Below are 18,234 nucleotides of genomic sequence, written 5' to 3' on the forward strand. Positions count from 1 at the left end.
CACTGGAGCTGGGACATAGGCAAACCAGCGTCAAGAATGCCTCTACTTCGGTTTTGTTATTTCTATTAGCTTATCCAGGTACACAGATGATTGTTGCTGCATGTAGCCAGTCCTCCTGGACAATCCTCGTGGTACTCAGAGAAGGATGCTCTTGCATTATGAGGACAAAACGTGTGAATTCAGATTCCGCCACCTATTTCCTGGGTGACCACATTGGATTAGTTATTTCACCTCTATGATCATCATTATCCTCATTTGAAAAGTAGGAATAATAATAACTTCTTCATCGACCTGATGGGACTATTAAGATAGATGAGCAGTTTTCAGACTTTCCATTGTCAGGGTCCCTCTATACTCTTAAAAATTATGGAGAACCCCAAAGAACTTTGATTCATATGGGTTATATCTGTCAATATTTACCATATTTGAAATTAAAACAGAGAAAATTATAAAGTATTCATTTTTAAATGAGAGCAACCATTACTGTTAATATTTTTTAATGAGAAATATTTTCCAAAACAAAAGAATTAGTGAGAATAGTGGTATTGTTTTATGTTTTTGCAAGTCTCTTTAAAGTCTGGATTTATAGAAGACAGCTGAATTTTCAGATATGCTTCTGAATTCAGTCTGCGGTGTTATGTTGTTTTGGTTGTAGTGTATGGCAAAAATAAAACTTCACACAGATGTGGAATCGGAAAGGGAAGAATATTTTGATAGTCTTTTCAGTTAAATGTGGCTATTCTTATTTGATTCAACACTAAACCTCGACAAGTATCTTAAAAGTTAGTTTTAATGTGTAATCTGAAGCCATGTTAGTGAACTCTATATACTCTATTACATTAAAATCCATTGGATTATCTTGCACTTTGAATGACTCTTTTAGCCATGCATAACTTTTACCATATCATACATTGGTCATTTGGAAAATATTAGATCACTAGATTATACAGATCTTCTAAAAGTTGACTCATTTCATCAAACCATATCAAAAAAATCATAATTGTTAATATAACCACCAGTCTCATCAGGAAGGTCTTAAGTATTGAGAAGCTGTCAAGCTCAAGGATGCCAGATACATGGTTTCCAAAATTCAAATTTCTGCGTGAAAGCTCAAATTTTATCAGTGGCAACAAATAATTGTTTCCTTGAAAGCGACAGGCTCACTTAATTCATTTCAATAATATATCTGAAGCAGGCACAGTGGCACATGCCTATAGTCCCAGCTACTTGGGAGGCTGAGGAAGGAGGATCACTTGAGCCTAGGAATTAGAGGCTACAATGAGCTATGATTGGGCCACTGCACTCCAATCTGGGTGACAGAGCAAGACCTCATCTCTAAAAGAATAATAATAATATATCTGCCAAATGCTCAAGTATCAATAGCCATACTTTGTTTAAACCTATTCTTTCAAGTAAAAATATGGTATTCCAAGAAAAAGATGACTTGTTCAGTTTGCAACACCAGCAATCACACGAGTGCTTTTCCATGAGATAGCCATTGTACGTCGACATGAAGCAGAAATAACTTTCTGTGTTTTCCCCATTTCACCATACGATGTCATAAAAATATGTACTTAAGAATTGAGATGTGGCCACACCACCGGGGCAGACGAACCAGCAGAGTGGTCCCCCCACCAAAAAAAAAATAAGAAAAAAAAATTAGAAAAAGAAAAAAAAAAGAATTGACATGTAATAAAATTAATATTTGTTACTGCTTCATCAGGGACATTGTTACATGAAAGTGGCTTTCTGCCCATGTTACTGTGAGTACGTCGCAGTGAAGACTACAGTGACTGCTCGGTCAGTTTGGTGCCACTGCTTTGATTCGTGCTCAGGCACCTTTACCCCTTACGCCTTCTGCAGTGCAGATGTCAAGACTATGGAGAAAAAAAGGAAATAATGTCTTAGTATTATTTCGAAAATAGTTTTGACCTCCCCAACTCCCTGAAAGGGTCTCCAGGACCCCAGCAGTCAGCAGACCCCAACTTGAGAACCACTGAGGTAGACAGTAGAAATCACGTAACATACCACCAACACTGAGAAGTTAGCCTTTTCTTCCTGTTCTTCATGGTTTGTGGCTGCAGACTTGGTGACTAGCTGGTCCAAGTGAAGGCTGGCCTTTGGGAGATGTATTATTGTGACGAAATCCCACTAGAGTTCTTTCCTAGTTCCCTAGAGCCCGGTTGTTTTTTCTGTCCCTGGGCTGTTAGTGGAAGCTGCAAAGAAGCCTTGGTTGCAGGTTCACTTGACTGCCAGCTTCTGTGTGAGACCTGTGTAATCCTTGCTTTTTTGTATGTTGTGGAGCTAACAGATATATTTTTAAATGTGGTGATTTCCTAATCTTTCACATTAGAGGGTCTTAACACTGATTGCAGAGGCTCGTCAGTGGTCCGTGTGTGGGCTTTAGGTGGCACATGAGCCCTTGAAATTTTACAAGCAAACTTTTCTGTTATTTCTTTGGGGGTGGGGGAGAAGGTGGGTTGTGGGGGAAAGTTAATGGCTTCAATCAAGTTCTCAAAGAAGTCTGTGACCCGCTTTCCTGCAAAAACAAATGTTTAAAAATCAGTTTTCAGATTGACATTCTTAGGGGGTGACATCTCCCCATGCATTGCCCATTTTCTGATGCACCTCATTTTGGAAAGAAGTTTGGAAGCTCCCTCCCTGGCTCTGCTCATCCTTGGTTATTCCCCAGGGCATTTCTTCACAGTCCAGGTAGGTCTGTGCCGGCAGGTGCTTCACTGTTGTTTCTGAGTGCACCTCCTGAGAGAGGGGGAACTGGGCCTCCCGTTTCTTTCATATTCCAAAATGCGAAGCTGGAGCTGGATCCCTTCAGAGGGTGGTGGGTATTTCAGGCCAGAGATTACACTCCGCTAAATTAGTGGGTCCCTTCTTGAACTACTGAAATATGCAAACTTGGAGTGTTTATTTATGCCTCAACCCCAAGATGTGTTTTTCGCCCACACATTCTTCAGTCTGCTTCTTGGAATCCAAGCGCTGTCATGAAAGCTGCAAGGCAGTCTGTTTAGTTCCAACAGTAGCATTTTTGGAAGACTTTCTCGATTCCGTGGGAGGAGTGTGGTGACTACCACTTGCTGACAAGAAGCAGCGGAGGATTCTGCGGCGTGACAATATGTATCGCCTAAGCTGTCAGCCCCGCCACGTGCACCGCTCTTTCGGCGTCAGCTCTGCTGGGCTGCAGAGGAGGTGAGACGAGGTGGCACCAGGTGGCTCTGCAGCAGTGCAGAGAACGTGGTGGGTGAGAATTAGATGCCCAGGTCTACAGATCGTGCTCTGACTTAATAATTCAGTTGTTCCTCACTTCAAAAAAAGTTAAGAGTTTTGTAGTATGTGGCCTAATCCAGTGGCTTTACAGCTTCTGAAAGAGCTTTGGCTCGTCTCACACAAGACGTACCCCGGCACTTAATAGCTGGGAAGCAACAATTTCCTCGTCCTTTATGGGAAGCAGGAAAATAATACAACAATGGACAAGTGGAATTGACCTCATTATGAAGAGGCAGAAGAATCACTAACTAGCACCCTGACAAAACAGGCGTGTATACCAACCAGATGCAATGGTATTGTGTTCAAGAATCTATTCTCCACATGCTAGGTTGTGTTATTTTTAAACAGCTTACAGCTTTTTGGACATTTGAATAGTACTGGCATGCTAAATTCGATCGGCATTTCTTGCAGTCTCTGAGTAATGAGAGTTGTCACTCACATTGTGCGTTCGCCGGTGTAGTTGTACCCCAGTACTCCATCTTCGTGGGGTCAGCCGACACTGTGGTTTTGTTGATTTCTGTGCCTCTTTAGCAGATGAGAAGATCAGAACGTAAGAGCCTTTGACTTGCTCCACACTACTGACTAGAGTAGCACAGATGATGTTAATAGCCAAGTGTCCCCAGGGTCACTGAGTTGGGGCGGTTGTCCCTCCTGTCTTGGGACAGCGCCCTTCACAATGGGGGGGCTTGGTAAATGTCGGCGCATGTGCTGTTTGACTCACTCACTCCTCCTCAAGGGCCGAATCTGGTCAAAGTGCCCTTTGGGAGGATGCTACTTGTCGGTGGGAGAGTAAGGTAAGGTGGACCGTGGCTCTGCTTTCCAACCGGATGGCTTTTGCGCTTGCATGACAAAATGCGCAGCTTCGCGTTTCTGTGCCTCTCGCCACTACAGTGCCCTTTCTGTTTTTAAGGAAAGAAGGCTTGTCCAAATGTGGAAGATGCAAGCAGGCATTTTACTGCAATGTGGAGTGTCAGGTAGGTGCTGGGCCAGCTGGCAGGGAGGGCCAGCTCTGAAGGAGGTGGGACCAGGTGGCACCAGGCAGCTCTGAAGTCCTCTTCCTTGTCGTGGCAGGGCCCTCCTGCAGCCGCAGCTGGGAAGTTTAGTTGTGGTGTAGGAGGTGGCTGAATACCCTTGTGTGTGTGCTGCCCCCGGGGCCCGACAGGCAGCCAGGGATAGGCGGTCACAGTGTGGGGCCACAGGCAAGGTGCAGGGGAAACAGGAAAGACAAGGGGAAGCCATGTTAGATACAGGCAGGGATACTAGCAAGGTTGAGAGTTTGCCCCACAGAATCCCAGCAACAGATGGAAAATGCAGAGATGACGAATAAAGACTATTAAAATGCTGTCTTTAAAATTCTTAAATTTTTACTGTTTGGGCCTGTGTTTTTAAGAATCCCCATAGCAGGCTACACCTCAGTCTTGGACTGCTTGAACCCAGCCTGGTGGCAGCTAGACTTGGGTGAGCCCCGGCCCAGCCTCTGCACAGCTAGAGGGTGGCTGCTCTGAATGACCAGTGCTGCAGAAGCCGCCAGGGCCGGGGGGCTCCGGATGGATGTGTCTCACGTCGGGGTGGGAAGTTGATAAGGGGGATGTTGGAGCAACTCTTGGCAGGCTCTCTGAGGGCCTAAGGATGGTGTTTCCCAAACTATTACAGTAAACACTAGTTCCGTAAGACATGGATAGGTATTCCGCAGAAAATGCATTTCACATTCATACAATCTAGGGGAACGTGGTCTCTTTACTTCCTTTAGAACCTTTCATAGTCTTTAATATGCTAGTGTGCATTATGAATTTCTAAGTCTTCTTATTTGACCTCTGGAAACCCTCCCTGGCATTTTTTTAAAAAGGGAACCTATTAGTACGCCTTAGGGAAATGCTGATGCTACGAAAGGGTGGCTCCAAGGGACGGGGAGGATTTTCTCCACCTCTGCACCTCTTTGTGTCGTTATTTTTCTTCCTGTACGTGGTGTCATCCTCCCCCTGCCTCCCAGTCCCACCTTGGCCTGCCTCTGATTACCCACTGTTTCATTCTTGTTCCTTCTCACCTCCCTGCGCTGTTGGCCTCTGAAAGGCCTCAGAGAGCATTATTTAGCCGTGGGAGAGATTGCTAAGCTGGTGTCTCATGTGACCGGAGCACTCCCGTGACATTGGCTTGGGAAGCTGAGACTCTGCCTCGGCTCTGAAGACCACCCACAGACCCCTCCCCTGTGCTCCCCACGGCAGGCTTCCTGAGGCTGTGGGCCCGCGGGGCAGTGAGAACACAAACAGGGCTTGTCACGTTCCAAGTTGGGATTTTGAGGTGCCCATTGTGGTTCCTTGTCCCCAGGACCTCATCTCCCAGACTTGCAGACTCAGAGACCTCATTTGTGAGCATGCGATGAGGGGGGTCCTCCCCTGGGGGAGGCTCACATTAACCAGACCCCCCAACCTGTATGTCCCAGAGCGTCAGGTTATTACTTTGCAGCAAGCAGTTGGCCAGTCTGTGGATCCTCCCCATGAAGACAAGCTATAGGTGCTCGCCACATAATGAGAAAATTTCTTGGGGAGCAAGGAACCCCCGGATGGAGGAAGGAGTTACGGGGTTCTGCTGCTCAGAGGCTGCAGGCCAAGAGAACCTGCTGGGTCTCTAGCCTGGAGATGGAGAGTTTTTCCTGCTAGTCACTCAGTTCCTGACCAAGGGCACCCTGAGCCCTGGGGGGTGCTTCTGCAATTCTATTTTTCTATGCTTCTGTTAAGTGTCCGGTGACCAAAGTCCCCTCCTAGGAGGCAAGCTATTGATGACACACCTCCCGAAGCCTCTTGTTTCTAGAGGTGACAGGCTGGATTTGACCCTTAAGTTTCCTTTTTGTTTCATCTCTCTGCCATTGCTGAAGGAAGAGGCAAATGGCCATTAAGGTTTTTCATCCTTTAGTGTGAAGAACTAAGTGTGGGGCAGTGTACTGTAATGAGATAGAGCGGGCATGAAGGCTTAATAAAAGTAAGTGTCTAGAAATAAAGGCTGGTACAGGCGCTTCATGTGGGAAATCATCAGGGAGGAATCTGGGGCATTTGCTCCAGAGAACAGTGTATTCGGGGTTCAGCTTAAGGGAATGCTTGGGTGGGATCAAAGTGGAGGCTCCACTAAAGGGTAAAACATGGCGCAAAACAAGGACAGCAATGAGGAAGGTCATTGAGTGATTCTCCACCTAAGAAAGCATGGTCCCAGTGGCTAGTAATGAACTTGGCCTTCTTCAAAGGTGGACCCCATGTCCCCGGAGTCACCAGGGGGTCAGTGCCACACAGCAGATGCTGCAGTTGGTGTGGAGGCTATCAAGTCCAACCTGTCTATAGATAAGAAAACAGTGTCCCATGTGGTTGGGTGACATTTCCAAAGTCCATCAGTGGCAGAACCGGGGCAAGACTTTACAGACTGCTTGAGGAGAGCTTTCACCCTTGACAACAGGGTGCTTGGGAGACCCGAGGGCCCTCCAGGAGAGGAGGCACTGTGGGAATGTGTCAGAGAAAGACAGGTGGCCTTTAATGGATGTGAAAAGGAAGAGCGTCCATTGTTGTCTTGGCCAGACATCTGTCCACGAGTGCTAAGGCACGTTGCTTCCTGAGAGTTTCCTCTTTCCATGGAGTAAAGCATTTTGGGGGATCCTAGCCACTGTGTATAATCTCCCCAGTCCTCCTCCATCTGCAGTGCTCTGGGATTTTGCTTGATTTGATACAGTTTGGTTCTATCTTCTCCCGTTTACATCACACTTGACTCAATGTGATGGTGCCAGAGGAAAGGTTTTAATTGCTGTTGCATGAAAGGGTAATGGGAGGAAATATAAAAGAAATAGAATTTCCTTTTTAGTTAGGTGTGTTATTTTGTAACCTGTATGTATGTTTTAATGAACCGTATTTATTTTTATAAATATGCCTGGAAAGCGAAGTATGTTATTCATTCACTTAGGTTAAATCATACCATGATATTTTCAAGTGAATAGTTTTAGAACGTTATTATATGGAGTAATTTTTGTGCAGCAGAACATTCTAGGGTATATTTCTTTATTTTAATGAATATAGGAAAGAAAAACCTCTTTGTGTTTTGTAAATGGAGGTGGCGGGGTGACATGCTTCCGCAAGTAGGAAGGGATTTCAAGAATGTATGTGAGGAGCATGTGGGAAAATTCTAGACTTTTATCATTGACTAGAAAATAACTGAAGTATAGAAAATGCCTAATCAATGCTTGGCAGGCCCTGTCATGGGTGATTAGCGAGTGGGGCCAGAGTCCGATCCTGGTTAAATTTGCCCTGGTCACCCATAGGAAGCATCTTAAACTTGGGACACTCTTTTTTTTTCTCTAAATGCTTAACATCACCAGCAGGAAAAGATGTGTGTGAGTGACTAGTGCCTCTTATCACTCTTGTATTGAGAATGCATGAAAATGTCCCAGGGGTGGTGGCTCAGCAGTCTCTGTCATCTTCGTGTAGGGTAGTCAGTATCCACCTGGGTGCCTCTGTCGTCTTCCTCGCAGAGACATGTTGGTGGAACGCAGCAGTGCTGTGACATCTTCTCCCTCTTCCACATTTTAAGAAATCGCATGTGAATGTGTACAGGTAGGCTGTGCTTGTTTTGAAAGCTCCATTAGAACCATAGAAACACCAAGTACTGAAGGAGGCTTCATGTTGGCAATCCAATCTCCTTATCCAGGAAGGCAACGTAACATTTGCTCAGCAGAAAGCAGGATACTGTAACAATCACTCTTTTCTTCCAGTGTTGGAAATGCTGGTGCACCATGAGACAATTTAACAACTCTTTATGCATCTTGAAGCATTTTTGTCCTTACACAGAAAGGAAAATCAGGCCCAGCAGTTATTATCTTGGCTGAAAATGAATTAGAAGTTTAAAAAGAGGATCATCAGTACAAACACTGCCATATCTTACTTTTATATAGATTTGATTGCTTACATTTATTACACCAACAATCTGTGCTCACTAAAGAAAAATCAGAAAGTACAGACTAAAAGAAGAACAGAACAAGTATTCATAACCTTATCCCTCGAGAGAAAACCACTAGTAACACACACTTTGGTGTTACATGTGTCTTTCTGAATCCTTTCCATGCATGTATATGCATACTATTTTTTTGAAAAATGGGATCCTAGTTCACATAAAATTTTATAAGGATTGCACTCAGGGCAGGACTACCAGCTTGAATTTTAAAGAAAAATAGTGGGAAAAGTTGTAGAGAAGCTGATAATGTTTTTAAAAGCATAAAAAGTTGCAGAATCATTGTGTGTACAACAAAAAAACTGCTGATATCCCAAAACAAAACAATTAACAACATTCAATGCTACTTATCAGGTTAGCCTATTTTTTTTTTAAATTTTATCCAATCTGGTTGTTTATAATTTCTTAGGAGCAAAATTAGGGCAGTTGCCTTTGTCAGCTAAGATATGTGGGCCATCTCTATGCTAGAAGAGAGTATCATTGTATCAAAATATGCTCAAAACCTATCATTTCTAGTAGATGCTATTGCCCCTCCTTTTTTAAATTTTTTTTTTTAAGAATTAAAGCTGAGAAGTACCATTGTGGTGCATCTCTGCCTTTCCTCCTTTAATCCAGGTCTCTCACCACCTTCAGAAAAGAAAGTGAAGCTGATCATTATTATGATAAATTTTCCCTTATGAAACTTACTTGATTCTGCATTTCCTCGAATTTATCCAGCTATCTGATTTAACTGCTGTGTGTGGGACTGTATCTAACTATAGTTGTTCTTTTACCTTGTGTTCTGACATAGTCATAAACTTCTTAAAGTCAAAAACGTTTATCTCCCATCCTTGCCTCTAGGGTCAGTTGTGGCTCTCCTTGAAGGAATGAATGAATGAATGAACGAATGAACAATCACCGTTTGTTGAGAGTTCACTAGGTGTCAGGCACTGTCGTAAGTGCTTCATGTGGAGTAGCTTATTGGATCCTTTGTGTTCATATGAATGCCTGATTATTCCTATTTGGTCTAGATTTGTTGGTAGTCTTCAAGCTTGGTATCTGATTATCACTGTTGGAAGGTGTAAAATCATAGACTCAGAATTCTGGAGCTGCTAAGTAACTTAGGGATCATGTTATTTACAGCCAAGGAGACAGGCGCGAAGGGATTAAAGAGTCCTGCGTAAGGGCAATTAGCTGCTTCACTGGAGAGCGGGGACAAGAATGCAGGTTCCCTGAGTCGCAGGCCAGTGTCCCCATGTCCCTCCCAGTTGACAGCACTCTGCTTTCCTCGCAGAGCCTTCCTTGTAGTTAGGTTCTCTTCCCTTTGAGGACACTTACATCAATACATATCAATATTATGTATTATTTATAGTAACATTGGTTTTAAAATCAGTTACATCAATAAATTGATTATGTGAATAAATAATGTGTAAATTATGTTAATATCGAACTTCTTTCTCCCAGGAGTTCATTGTTACTGGTAGATACCAAAGAACCACCACCTACAATTCAGAAAACCAACAACTTAAAGACCCATCGAGGACAGAGATCATGTCTTAAATTGGACTTCTTTTTTTTAGAATTCTGGGGTCATAGTGGACACTTGTCTATGGTTGTTAATTACCCATCTGTCCCCAGCTGGTGGTCCCCATTTCCCCCCAGATGTCCCGAGGGCCTGCTCTGCCTTTTCCTCTTTGCTTTGCAGCAAGGAGGGAACAGATTAGTCTGCAGGGAGCCGGACCCACCTGTTCCCACCTCTCTGCCTCCTCACCCGGCTCTCTCCTTTTAGACTTTGGCTAAAAACAGATCCTCTTCTCCCTTGAGTGTATCTTGTCATTTCTTTTTCTCCCTGCTGTTAGTTATATTCGGCATGGTGTTATTTAACTCTGCAGAACATCTTGGCACAGAACTTGAGCTAAGGGGCTGTGCCACATACTGCATTAAATCATGGAGTGACATTGTGTGCTTCCTTCTTGGGACTGAAGCGGAGGGAAGGGGATAGAGACATCTTCATTCCTTTAGCAGTTTATGGAGTGTCTAGTAAATTCCAGGTGCTCATGTAGGTTCTGGGTTACAGCTATAAATAAAACAGACTAAGTTCCTTTATTTTAACAAGGGGAGATAGATATTATACTAAGCAAAAAAAAAAAAAAACAAAACTAATAAATATGTAACATATCAGGTGGTGAGAAGTACCAAGAAGAAGCAGAAAGCAAGGGAAGGGAGGGTATGGGAAAGTGCTATTTTTGGCAGGGTGACCACAGCAGGTGTCTTGGGAAGGTGACTTTAGCAGCAGAGGCTGGAGAGGTGGACGGAGGGAGAAAGCCCTGTGGATCTCAGGGGAAGAGAGCGCCGGCCAGGAAAGAGAGCAAGTCAAAGGCTTGGAGGCAGGAGCATGGCTGCTCGCTGGAGTGTACTCTGTGGGGCCAGGGCAGGCGCGGGCATCTAGCTAGTAGGCAGCAGCAGCCATCACTGGAGAGACGTGGGGGCTGCAGCGGGGTAGGCAGGTGGGGAGGTCAGGAGTGATCCGTGTCCAGAGGGCAGAGCCTGAGGATTTGCCAGAGTTGAATGTGGAGTGTGAGAGAGAGAGCCGTGCCAAGGGGGACTCCAGGTCTCCGTCCTGAGCATCTAGAAGAACAGACCTGGCCGTTTTCTGAGCTGGGGAAGGCTGGGCAGGACAGTACCCACCTCCACTGTGAGAGATGTGGTGTCTCAGGGCTCCCACCGGTAGCAAGAGCTCTGATATTTCCCATGTAAAGAAAAAAATCCCCTCAACCCCTTGTGTCTCCAAGCCTGGGCACCTTCCTCCCAGTTTCCGTGTCTCCTCTCACTCTCTCTCAAATCCACTCCCAGCGGCCTCTCTCCTGCTCCTTCCACCAGAATGATTTCTACCAAAGTCAGTGAGTCTTCCCTGCTGCCAAGTGGCTTCTTGGTCGTGTCACACAAAGCCTGTCTCCAGCACTCATTTCCTCCCTAGTCCTCAAAGTACTTTCTTTCCTTGGCCCCCAGAACACCCTGTGTCCTTCTCTTCCCTCCACCTTCCCATCTCAAGTAATGGCATCTGCGCCCCTCCAGGGTGCAGAAACGGTTCACCCCTTTCCCTGGGGCATAAAAGCTTCAAGACGCGGGACAGCAAGGAATACAGTTGTTTTAGCAAATGAATCTTTGGGAAGTCTGTTTCCTAAACATCCCCAATAGTTGCCCTTGACAAAACCCTCATGTATGCTTTAAAAAAATTTTGTTTAAATCATCTATGAAAGGGGCCTAATTGCTGTATAAGTCACCTATCCCGTATTTGCCCTGCTGTGAGAACAGAGCCCAGGCAGAACTCGGAAGTAGCAGAGCCAGATCGATGGCTGGTACCCAAATCGTTCACCCCTGCAACTTGACAACCTGCACAGAGAATGGAAAAGGATATGTGTTGTTTGGAATAATGAGTACCTGCAAAAGGCCATGAGATGCTTGATTAAAAAAAAAAAAAAAAACAAGCAAATTTTCACATCTAAACAACCTTGACCAGGCCCGAGTGAAGGTTCTGCAATCCTGTCTATCTTAAAAGATGTTTTTATCTCTAGCATTTGTGAGCATCCTCATGTTTTCCAAAAGGAAACATATTTTACTTGACCTTCACTAGGGGGACTTATTGCATCCTCTCTTCTCACACTTTATTGCAATGTGTGGTGTTTTTAATAATTTTTTTTTAATCTTCCCAGAAAGAAGATTGGCCCATGCACAAGCTGGAATGTTCTCCCATGGTTGTTTTTGGGGAAAACTGGAATCCCTCAGAGACTGTAAGACTAACAGCAAGGATTCTGGCCAAACAGGTGAGGAAATGGGACAACGTTCAAGTGCACTTTATTTTTATTTTGCTCTTAAAGGTCAGAAAGATGAGTAACTGACTGTCTCTCATTGAACCTCCTTAGACTCCTATTTCCTGTCATATCCATATGGACAGGGGGTGGGAAAAATGCTCCAGGCACAGTCTGGTTTGTCGTGTGCCCTGTGCAGTTACCTTAGACCAGGAACATGGCCACAGCTATTCAACTCCGAGCTTTCTGCGAGACGGGTTTACATAGGGAAACACAGCGTGAAAAACCTGACCAAAAATAATTAGAGCCTCCTGGGGAACCAGACTGATCGGAGCAGCATTGAGAGTTTTCCCTCTTTGCTTTCTGACGTAGAGAGTGCACCCCGTTCCCCTTTCTTCTGCAATATTCTGTTCTCCTCTGTCTTGTTCTTGCCCGTGCATAGACAGGCAAGGAATTGGATGGAACAACCGGGATCATGGCGTATGCAAAGAAGAGGAAGAGTGGAAAAATAGAAACAGAGGAAAGGGGAGAGGAAAAGAGAGTAAACAAGGGGGGACAAAGGAAAGAAAGAGGTGCCCCTGGTGGGAACAGGTGATGCCAAGACTGTTCTCACCCTTACTTGGTCGGTCCTTCCTGACTGCGTGATAATTAGACATTTGATCTATGAAGGCCCAAACTAAAAAGAGGACAGGAAAACACCACAGGACTTGTCCTTGTAACCCAATTAAATTGACAGAATGGAGCTTAGAAGGCATATGTCCACGCTGGTAAACAAGTTGGTGGCAAGACCTCTGGCCTGGAAGTCTTTTAAAGCTGGAATTTTATCCACATCTACGATAGGCCTACTAGGTGCCCCCCCACCTTAAAATTTTCCTATGTCTTTATCTAGGCCAAACGTGATTACAATGATTAGCCCCCGAACCGTGCTAGGATCCAGGCCCGCATAAACAGGACTAGAACGTTTCTGAACTCTGAGGTCATCTTCCCACTATGTTCAGCTTAGGTCAGGTGCCTGCTGAAATGCCACCTCGGCAGCTCAGATTCACCAAAGCCATTCAGGGGTTGCCCGTAGAGGGAGATCGAAAAATCAGAATTGTTTTCCCCTAGAGAAGGTTTTAACTTTTGGATCTTTACCAACAGTTATCTTTAAATTTATGCAGAGTAGTTGGGCTGAAAGACAGCGTGGGAGGAGACGGTGTGACTGGGGGAGGTGCCAGGGTCAGTAAGCTGTCACCTTCGATCTGTGCACATCTCGGGAGGACTGGTGACCAGTCTGCTGGTTTATTCTTTTTTCCTCCTGATTATTGATGTCACTTACAGGGTTGTGTTAAGAGCTCAGAAGAAGCTGGTATACTTTCCTGAATGAAAAGCTCTCCCAGGCGAGATGACTTATTAATCTTATAGAAATGCATCCTGTGAATGGAAGATTTCTGCTCTAAAAAAGAACGATTGAAATATTTTGGCACCAGGAGGGTCGTCTGAACGCTATGATGAGTTTATTCTAGTTTCATTCAACTTTTATTATAATTACTGCTACGACTAATAGTGTCTTAAATGAAAGTTACCTGCCCATCGTTTCATCTCCCTAGGAGTTGATGATTAAAAAAACAGACCATTTGTATTCTAGTAGCTTGCAAAGGATTAGGGGAGACAGGCTACCAAACTACCAAGGGGAAGCTTAACATGTTAACTAGGGAGGTGAGAGCGCCCTGCTAGACCACCTGTATCCCCAAATTGAATAGCCAGATTACAAAGACATGGCCTCAGGCCAGCTCCTGAGCTCTGCCTTTGAACTCTTGTCAACACCAAGTTTATTCATGTTCTCAAAGCCTAGCGGGTTTACTATTGTTAGCTCCTCTTGGGGTGTCTAGAACAAAGCCAGCAACACGTTTAAAGTGAATCTGGGCTCACAGATTCAACCAAAAGTGTTCTTTTTGAAACACAGAATTTGAGATCATTTTAGCCTATGCTTAAAGAAAGTGTAAAATGGATGGGGGGTTTGATTTTGTTCCTTTTTAGAAGGAGAAATAATAAATAGGATGGTTTGTCTGTAGACTCGGCCCTTTTAAGTAAGGGCCCTGGAAAGTTGTTTTCTGGCCCTGTTCTCTCCCATAACAAGCATTTTTGAGCCTACTGTGTGCACGGTAACCATCAGGGTATTTGGAGCACGGCAGATATTTTAAAAAGCTCTTTAAAAGAGTCTTTTGGATTTGGATGTTAGTGACCCCAAGAGGGGGACTCCTTGGGTAGTAGCTTTCTCTGCTTCCTTGGGAATCGTTGCTCTCTCTTCATGGTGATGCGAAAGTAAAAGCACTCCTGTTTACGCGAGTTGTTAAAATCCGTATCTGTGTGATTTCTTCCCCAATTACTAGAAAATGCACCCGGAGAGAACACCTTCAGAAAAATTGTTAGCCGTGAAGGAGTTTGAATCACGTAAGTGTTTCTGCGACCGGCCGGGCTGCTCTTTCAGCCACAGGTTTAGTGTGGATTAGGCAGAATAGAAGAAAGGAAGGTATGCCTTGTGCTCTTGGTGGGGCTGATGGCTTTTTAATTACTAGTTTTTATTTTGACAGGTGTACTCTTTTGAAAAATGCTTTTTACCTTTTTTCCTGAGTTGACAGGATTATTAGGAAATAATTAGGGGAGGTGGGAGCTCACAAAATGGATTATTGCATCCGAAGCTGTCTCCCGCTGCCTCTGCTGGCATGCTGAATATTGCTGCATCTTTGCTGAATTGCAGAGCTGGGGACAGCTGGTGTCCTTACAGAAGGTTGTTCCATCAGGGGCCTATCCAGTTGCTTGACCATGACACAGAGTCCAGGGCCAACTGGGGGCCCTTGACTATACATTGGCTGGTTTTGTGTCATTGCCACTCATTCCTGACATCATTGCTAATGGTCAGGTGAAATCCCACACCCTAAGTGACTTCCAGTTGTCCAAGGAAGAGGAGAAGAAAGGGCATGCTTGCCTTCCCTAGCGTTTGTCAGGTAGACAGAAGGAGGAGAAGATGTTCTCTGGGGGCTCCACATGTTGGCTTTCTTTTCCCTCTCCTGGTAAGAAAAGGGTGTAGCTGGAAATCCAGAATTTTCTGCAGGGTAAATACTGGATTGTGTATCCACAGATCTGGAGAAGTTAGACAATGAGAAGAAGGATTTGATTCAGAGTGACATTGCTGCTCTCCATCACTTTTACTCCAAGCACCTGGAATTCCCTGACAATGACAGCCTCGTAGTACTGTTTGCACAGGTAAGGATGGCAGTGGCAGGTGACACTTAGCCTGGCCTTTCCCTCCCCAGCGCCCTGCCCCCAGCACACACTCAGTGAAGATGAATGGAAACAGGACGATGGCATCTACCTGACCACAAGGCTGTGGACCAGTTGGACCCTGTGTTGCCGTAGCCTTGTTGAGTGACCTGGAGCAGATCCAGGTCCTCTGTGCACTGGCCCTCCTTAACGGGTGGAGTGTAGGAAATCACCTCTGCCTCCGTCTCACAAGGAGTTCATGAAAACAAAGGGGTTACCAGTGCCCTGGTACTCTGGCATACTTTAAGCTCTTTGCAAAGAAAAAAACATTTGAAGTTCTTACATTAAATTTTACTTTTCTTAAACCTTCTATTCCGACAGGAAATGTCTTACTATCTGTGGTGGTTTTTCACTCCTACACTGATAAGAGCGAGGCACGGATAAAACAGAAGTGTATACAGGTGCCCCCGAGAGGGAGGCCTTCTCTGATGGCCCCAGGAGGGCCGCCAAGAGGAGCCCACGTGGGTCTAGGTGCGAGAAGCCTTTCCTGACAGTCACTAAGAAGTCTTGTTTAGAGGAGCCTTGGTTTACCAAAATCAGATATAATAAAAATATTCGAGAGGCTTCTAAGCCAGAGCAACTCGAGAGTGATTAAAGCATTGGAAACTAGGCCACTGGCAAGACAAAGGCGTGGGCATGGCCGAGACAAAAGAGGAAAGGTACAGCCATGCTTCAGGGAAGGCACAGTCTTCCCATTATTGCAGGGGTGGCTCTTCCTGCCCTGACTTGCTAGACTGGATCTTTCTCTCTTGTATCCCCTTGAGTTTTCCTCTACACGCTGGGCATCTAATTGAAGGTGACTTTCCCAGAGAGGGAAATACTATTATATAATTCTGCTTCATGGGTGCAAATAGCTGTATGTTCCCCGACCAGTATCTAGATGTGTAAAAGATACATCGATACTTACATGGTTTTGTCTTAGAATAGAGTGAGCATCACCTATACACCTTGTACTCAGTAATTCCATTTGCAGGAATCTGTCCTAAGGAAATAATCAGGGATTATGGACAGAGATTTATGTACCAGTTGTTTATTGTAGGATTCTTTTAAAAGCCAAAGGAAGGAAGGAGAAAAGAAGGAAGGAAGAAAGGGGAGGAGAGGGCAGAAAGGACAGAAGGAGAGAGGGAAGGGGGAGAAAAAGGAAGGAGGAAAAAGGAAATACTACAAATGTCCAGCAGTAGGAGTTTGGTTAAATAAGTTATGGTATAGCCACGTGATCGAAGGTTATTGTAGCCTTTAGATAATTCCTTTACACACTTTATATTTGTCGAATTAGTTATCTATTCCAAGATTGTATGTGTACACACAAACATACGCACACACTTTTCTCATATGTAAATTTGAAAAGTTTGGTATTCTCGCTTAGTTTTCCCCAAAAAACTCTAAAGCAAACATGGAAAGCACCGCTGAAGCCCCATGCCACCCGCTAGTACCCCCTCTCAGCCCCCAGCTGCAAGTCTGCTGTCCCAGCCTCTGAGCCCTTCCTCTGCCTGGTCCGGGGGAGGCTATTGTGGGTTAACTTGTGGCCCAGCAGCAGCTGGCAGTGGAAGGTGACTGCACTTTTCTGACAGCATCAAGGTGCATTTTAATCACTGGGAACATATGCATGGTTGGGAAGCGTATTTTTGGTGTGCAGCCTACATCTAGTCTAAATGCTAATTATAAGAATAGCTTTAGCAAGGCACTTACGCCTGATTTGACTTGAAAAAAAGGACTATGGCCCATGCATTTTTCTTAACATGCAAGTTCACTTTTCTTCTCTAGGGATATTTCAGAAGGGAAAGAAAGCTGGCAGGAAAATTGCTATGCAATTTGGCTTAAACACCATCACCGCCTCCCTGAAAGGAGCAGTAATGACTCTTTAGCTCCTGGGAGCCTTAGCTTATGAAGAAACACACGCACTCGTCCACAGTGAGAGGAGGAGGAGAAGGGACTGAAGAAGGGACTGATGGTCATGCAGTGCTCAAGCCTGGAGGAGTCTGGAGCCACAGATTGGTCTGATTGGGCTTGCTGCAGAGGAGGTTCGAAAAGCAAAGAAGCAAGAATCCTGTCTCCCAGAGTAGTCAGGAGCTGTCTGTCCCTGGGTCCCTTTTGAAAATTGTTGCTAAATTCTCTCATTCATCCTTTCATTCTGCAAACATTTGTGGTCCTTAGTGGGTACCAGACACTGCTGAGGCATGTTAATATCCAGTCTGAGATTATGTATAGATCATTAAGTACCTAGTAATGTACAGGACACAGGGCACGCTCCAGCACGTTTTGTTGAATGAATGAAAACCTTAATTTACTCGTATCTAATGTTGGCTGATGGTCATTGGTTAAGAATTGTTGGTTAATGGCCCTATGGCGGAATTGGTCAGGTTACTTGGAGTTGGCACAAAAATTAGTATGCTAGTCTTCTACTGAGAAATGCCCAAGCCTGCAGGATTTCAAAGGCTATGTATTGTTTTACTAACCCACAGCACCCTCCCATTTTCCTGTTTCTGTTTTGAATTATAAATACTACAAGTCAAACCCATTGTGGCCCTTACTTCTGTGTGTACCAAGATCTCCAAGCCTTTGCCATCGGCCCTTTAATTTTAAGTAAAATTGCCACTTTAACGTTTAGTATACCTGACCAATTTTAGAAGAAACATGGTATAGTGTGAAGAAACCAGACTTTGCTGTCAGAATGTCTAGTCTGAATTCTGACTCCTGCCACTCACTGCTTCTATGTCCTTGAGAAAATCACTTAATTATCAAAGCTCCCTAAGCCTCAGTTTCCACATCTGTAAAGTAGGTTGCTGTAATGGTGCTGGAGTGATACTGCAGGTTTATGAGATGGTAAATGTGCAGTATCTAGCACAGTGCCTGGCCCAGAGCCAGTGCTCAGAGGATGCTG

At 44.7% G+C, this 18,234-nt stretch overlaps 1 protein-coding gene across 3 annotated transcripts in view; it reads left to right on the plus strand.

Annotated features, from left to right (window-relative positions):
* Positions 1-18,234, plus strand: part of SMYD2 (SET and MYND domain containing 2) — a 53,293-nt gene that overhangs the window by 14,204 nt on the left and 20,855 nt on the right. For 2 of the 3 annotated variants that reach the window (XM_045536501.1, XM_045536500.1), the window contains exons 2-5: positions 4,193-4,256; positions 11,955-12,065; positions 14,423-14,483; positions 15,172-15,296. In XM_045536501.1, coding sequence (XP_045392457.1) covers positions 4,193-4,256; positions 11,955-12,065; positions 14,423-14,483; positions 15,172-15,296 — 361 coding nt within the window. Of the gene's footprint in view, positions 1-1,284; positions 3,205-4,192; positions 4,257-11,954; positions 12,066-14,422; positions 14,484-15,171; positions 15,297-18,234 lie in introns of those variants that run through there. The other variant, XM_045536502.1, reaches the window with a different exon arrangement.

This window comes from Lemur catta, chromosome 23 (genome assembly GCF_020740605.2).
Source record: "Lemur catta isolate mLemCat1 chromosome 23, mLemCat1.pri, whole genome shotgun sequence".
Lineage (NCBI taxonomy): Eukaryota > Metazoa > Chordata > Mammalia > Primates > Lemuridae > Lemur > Lemur catta.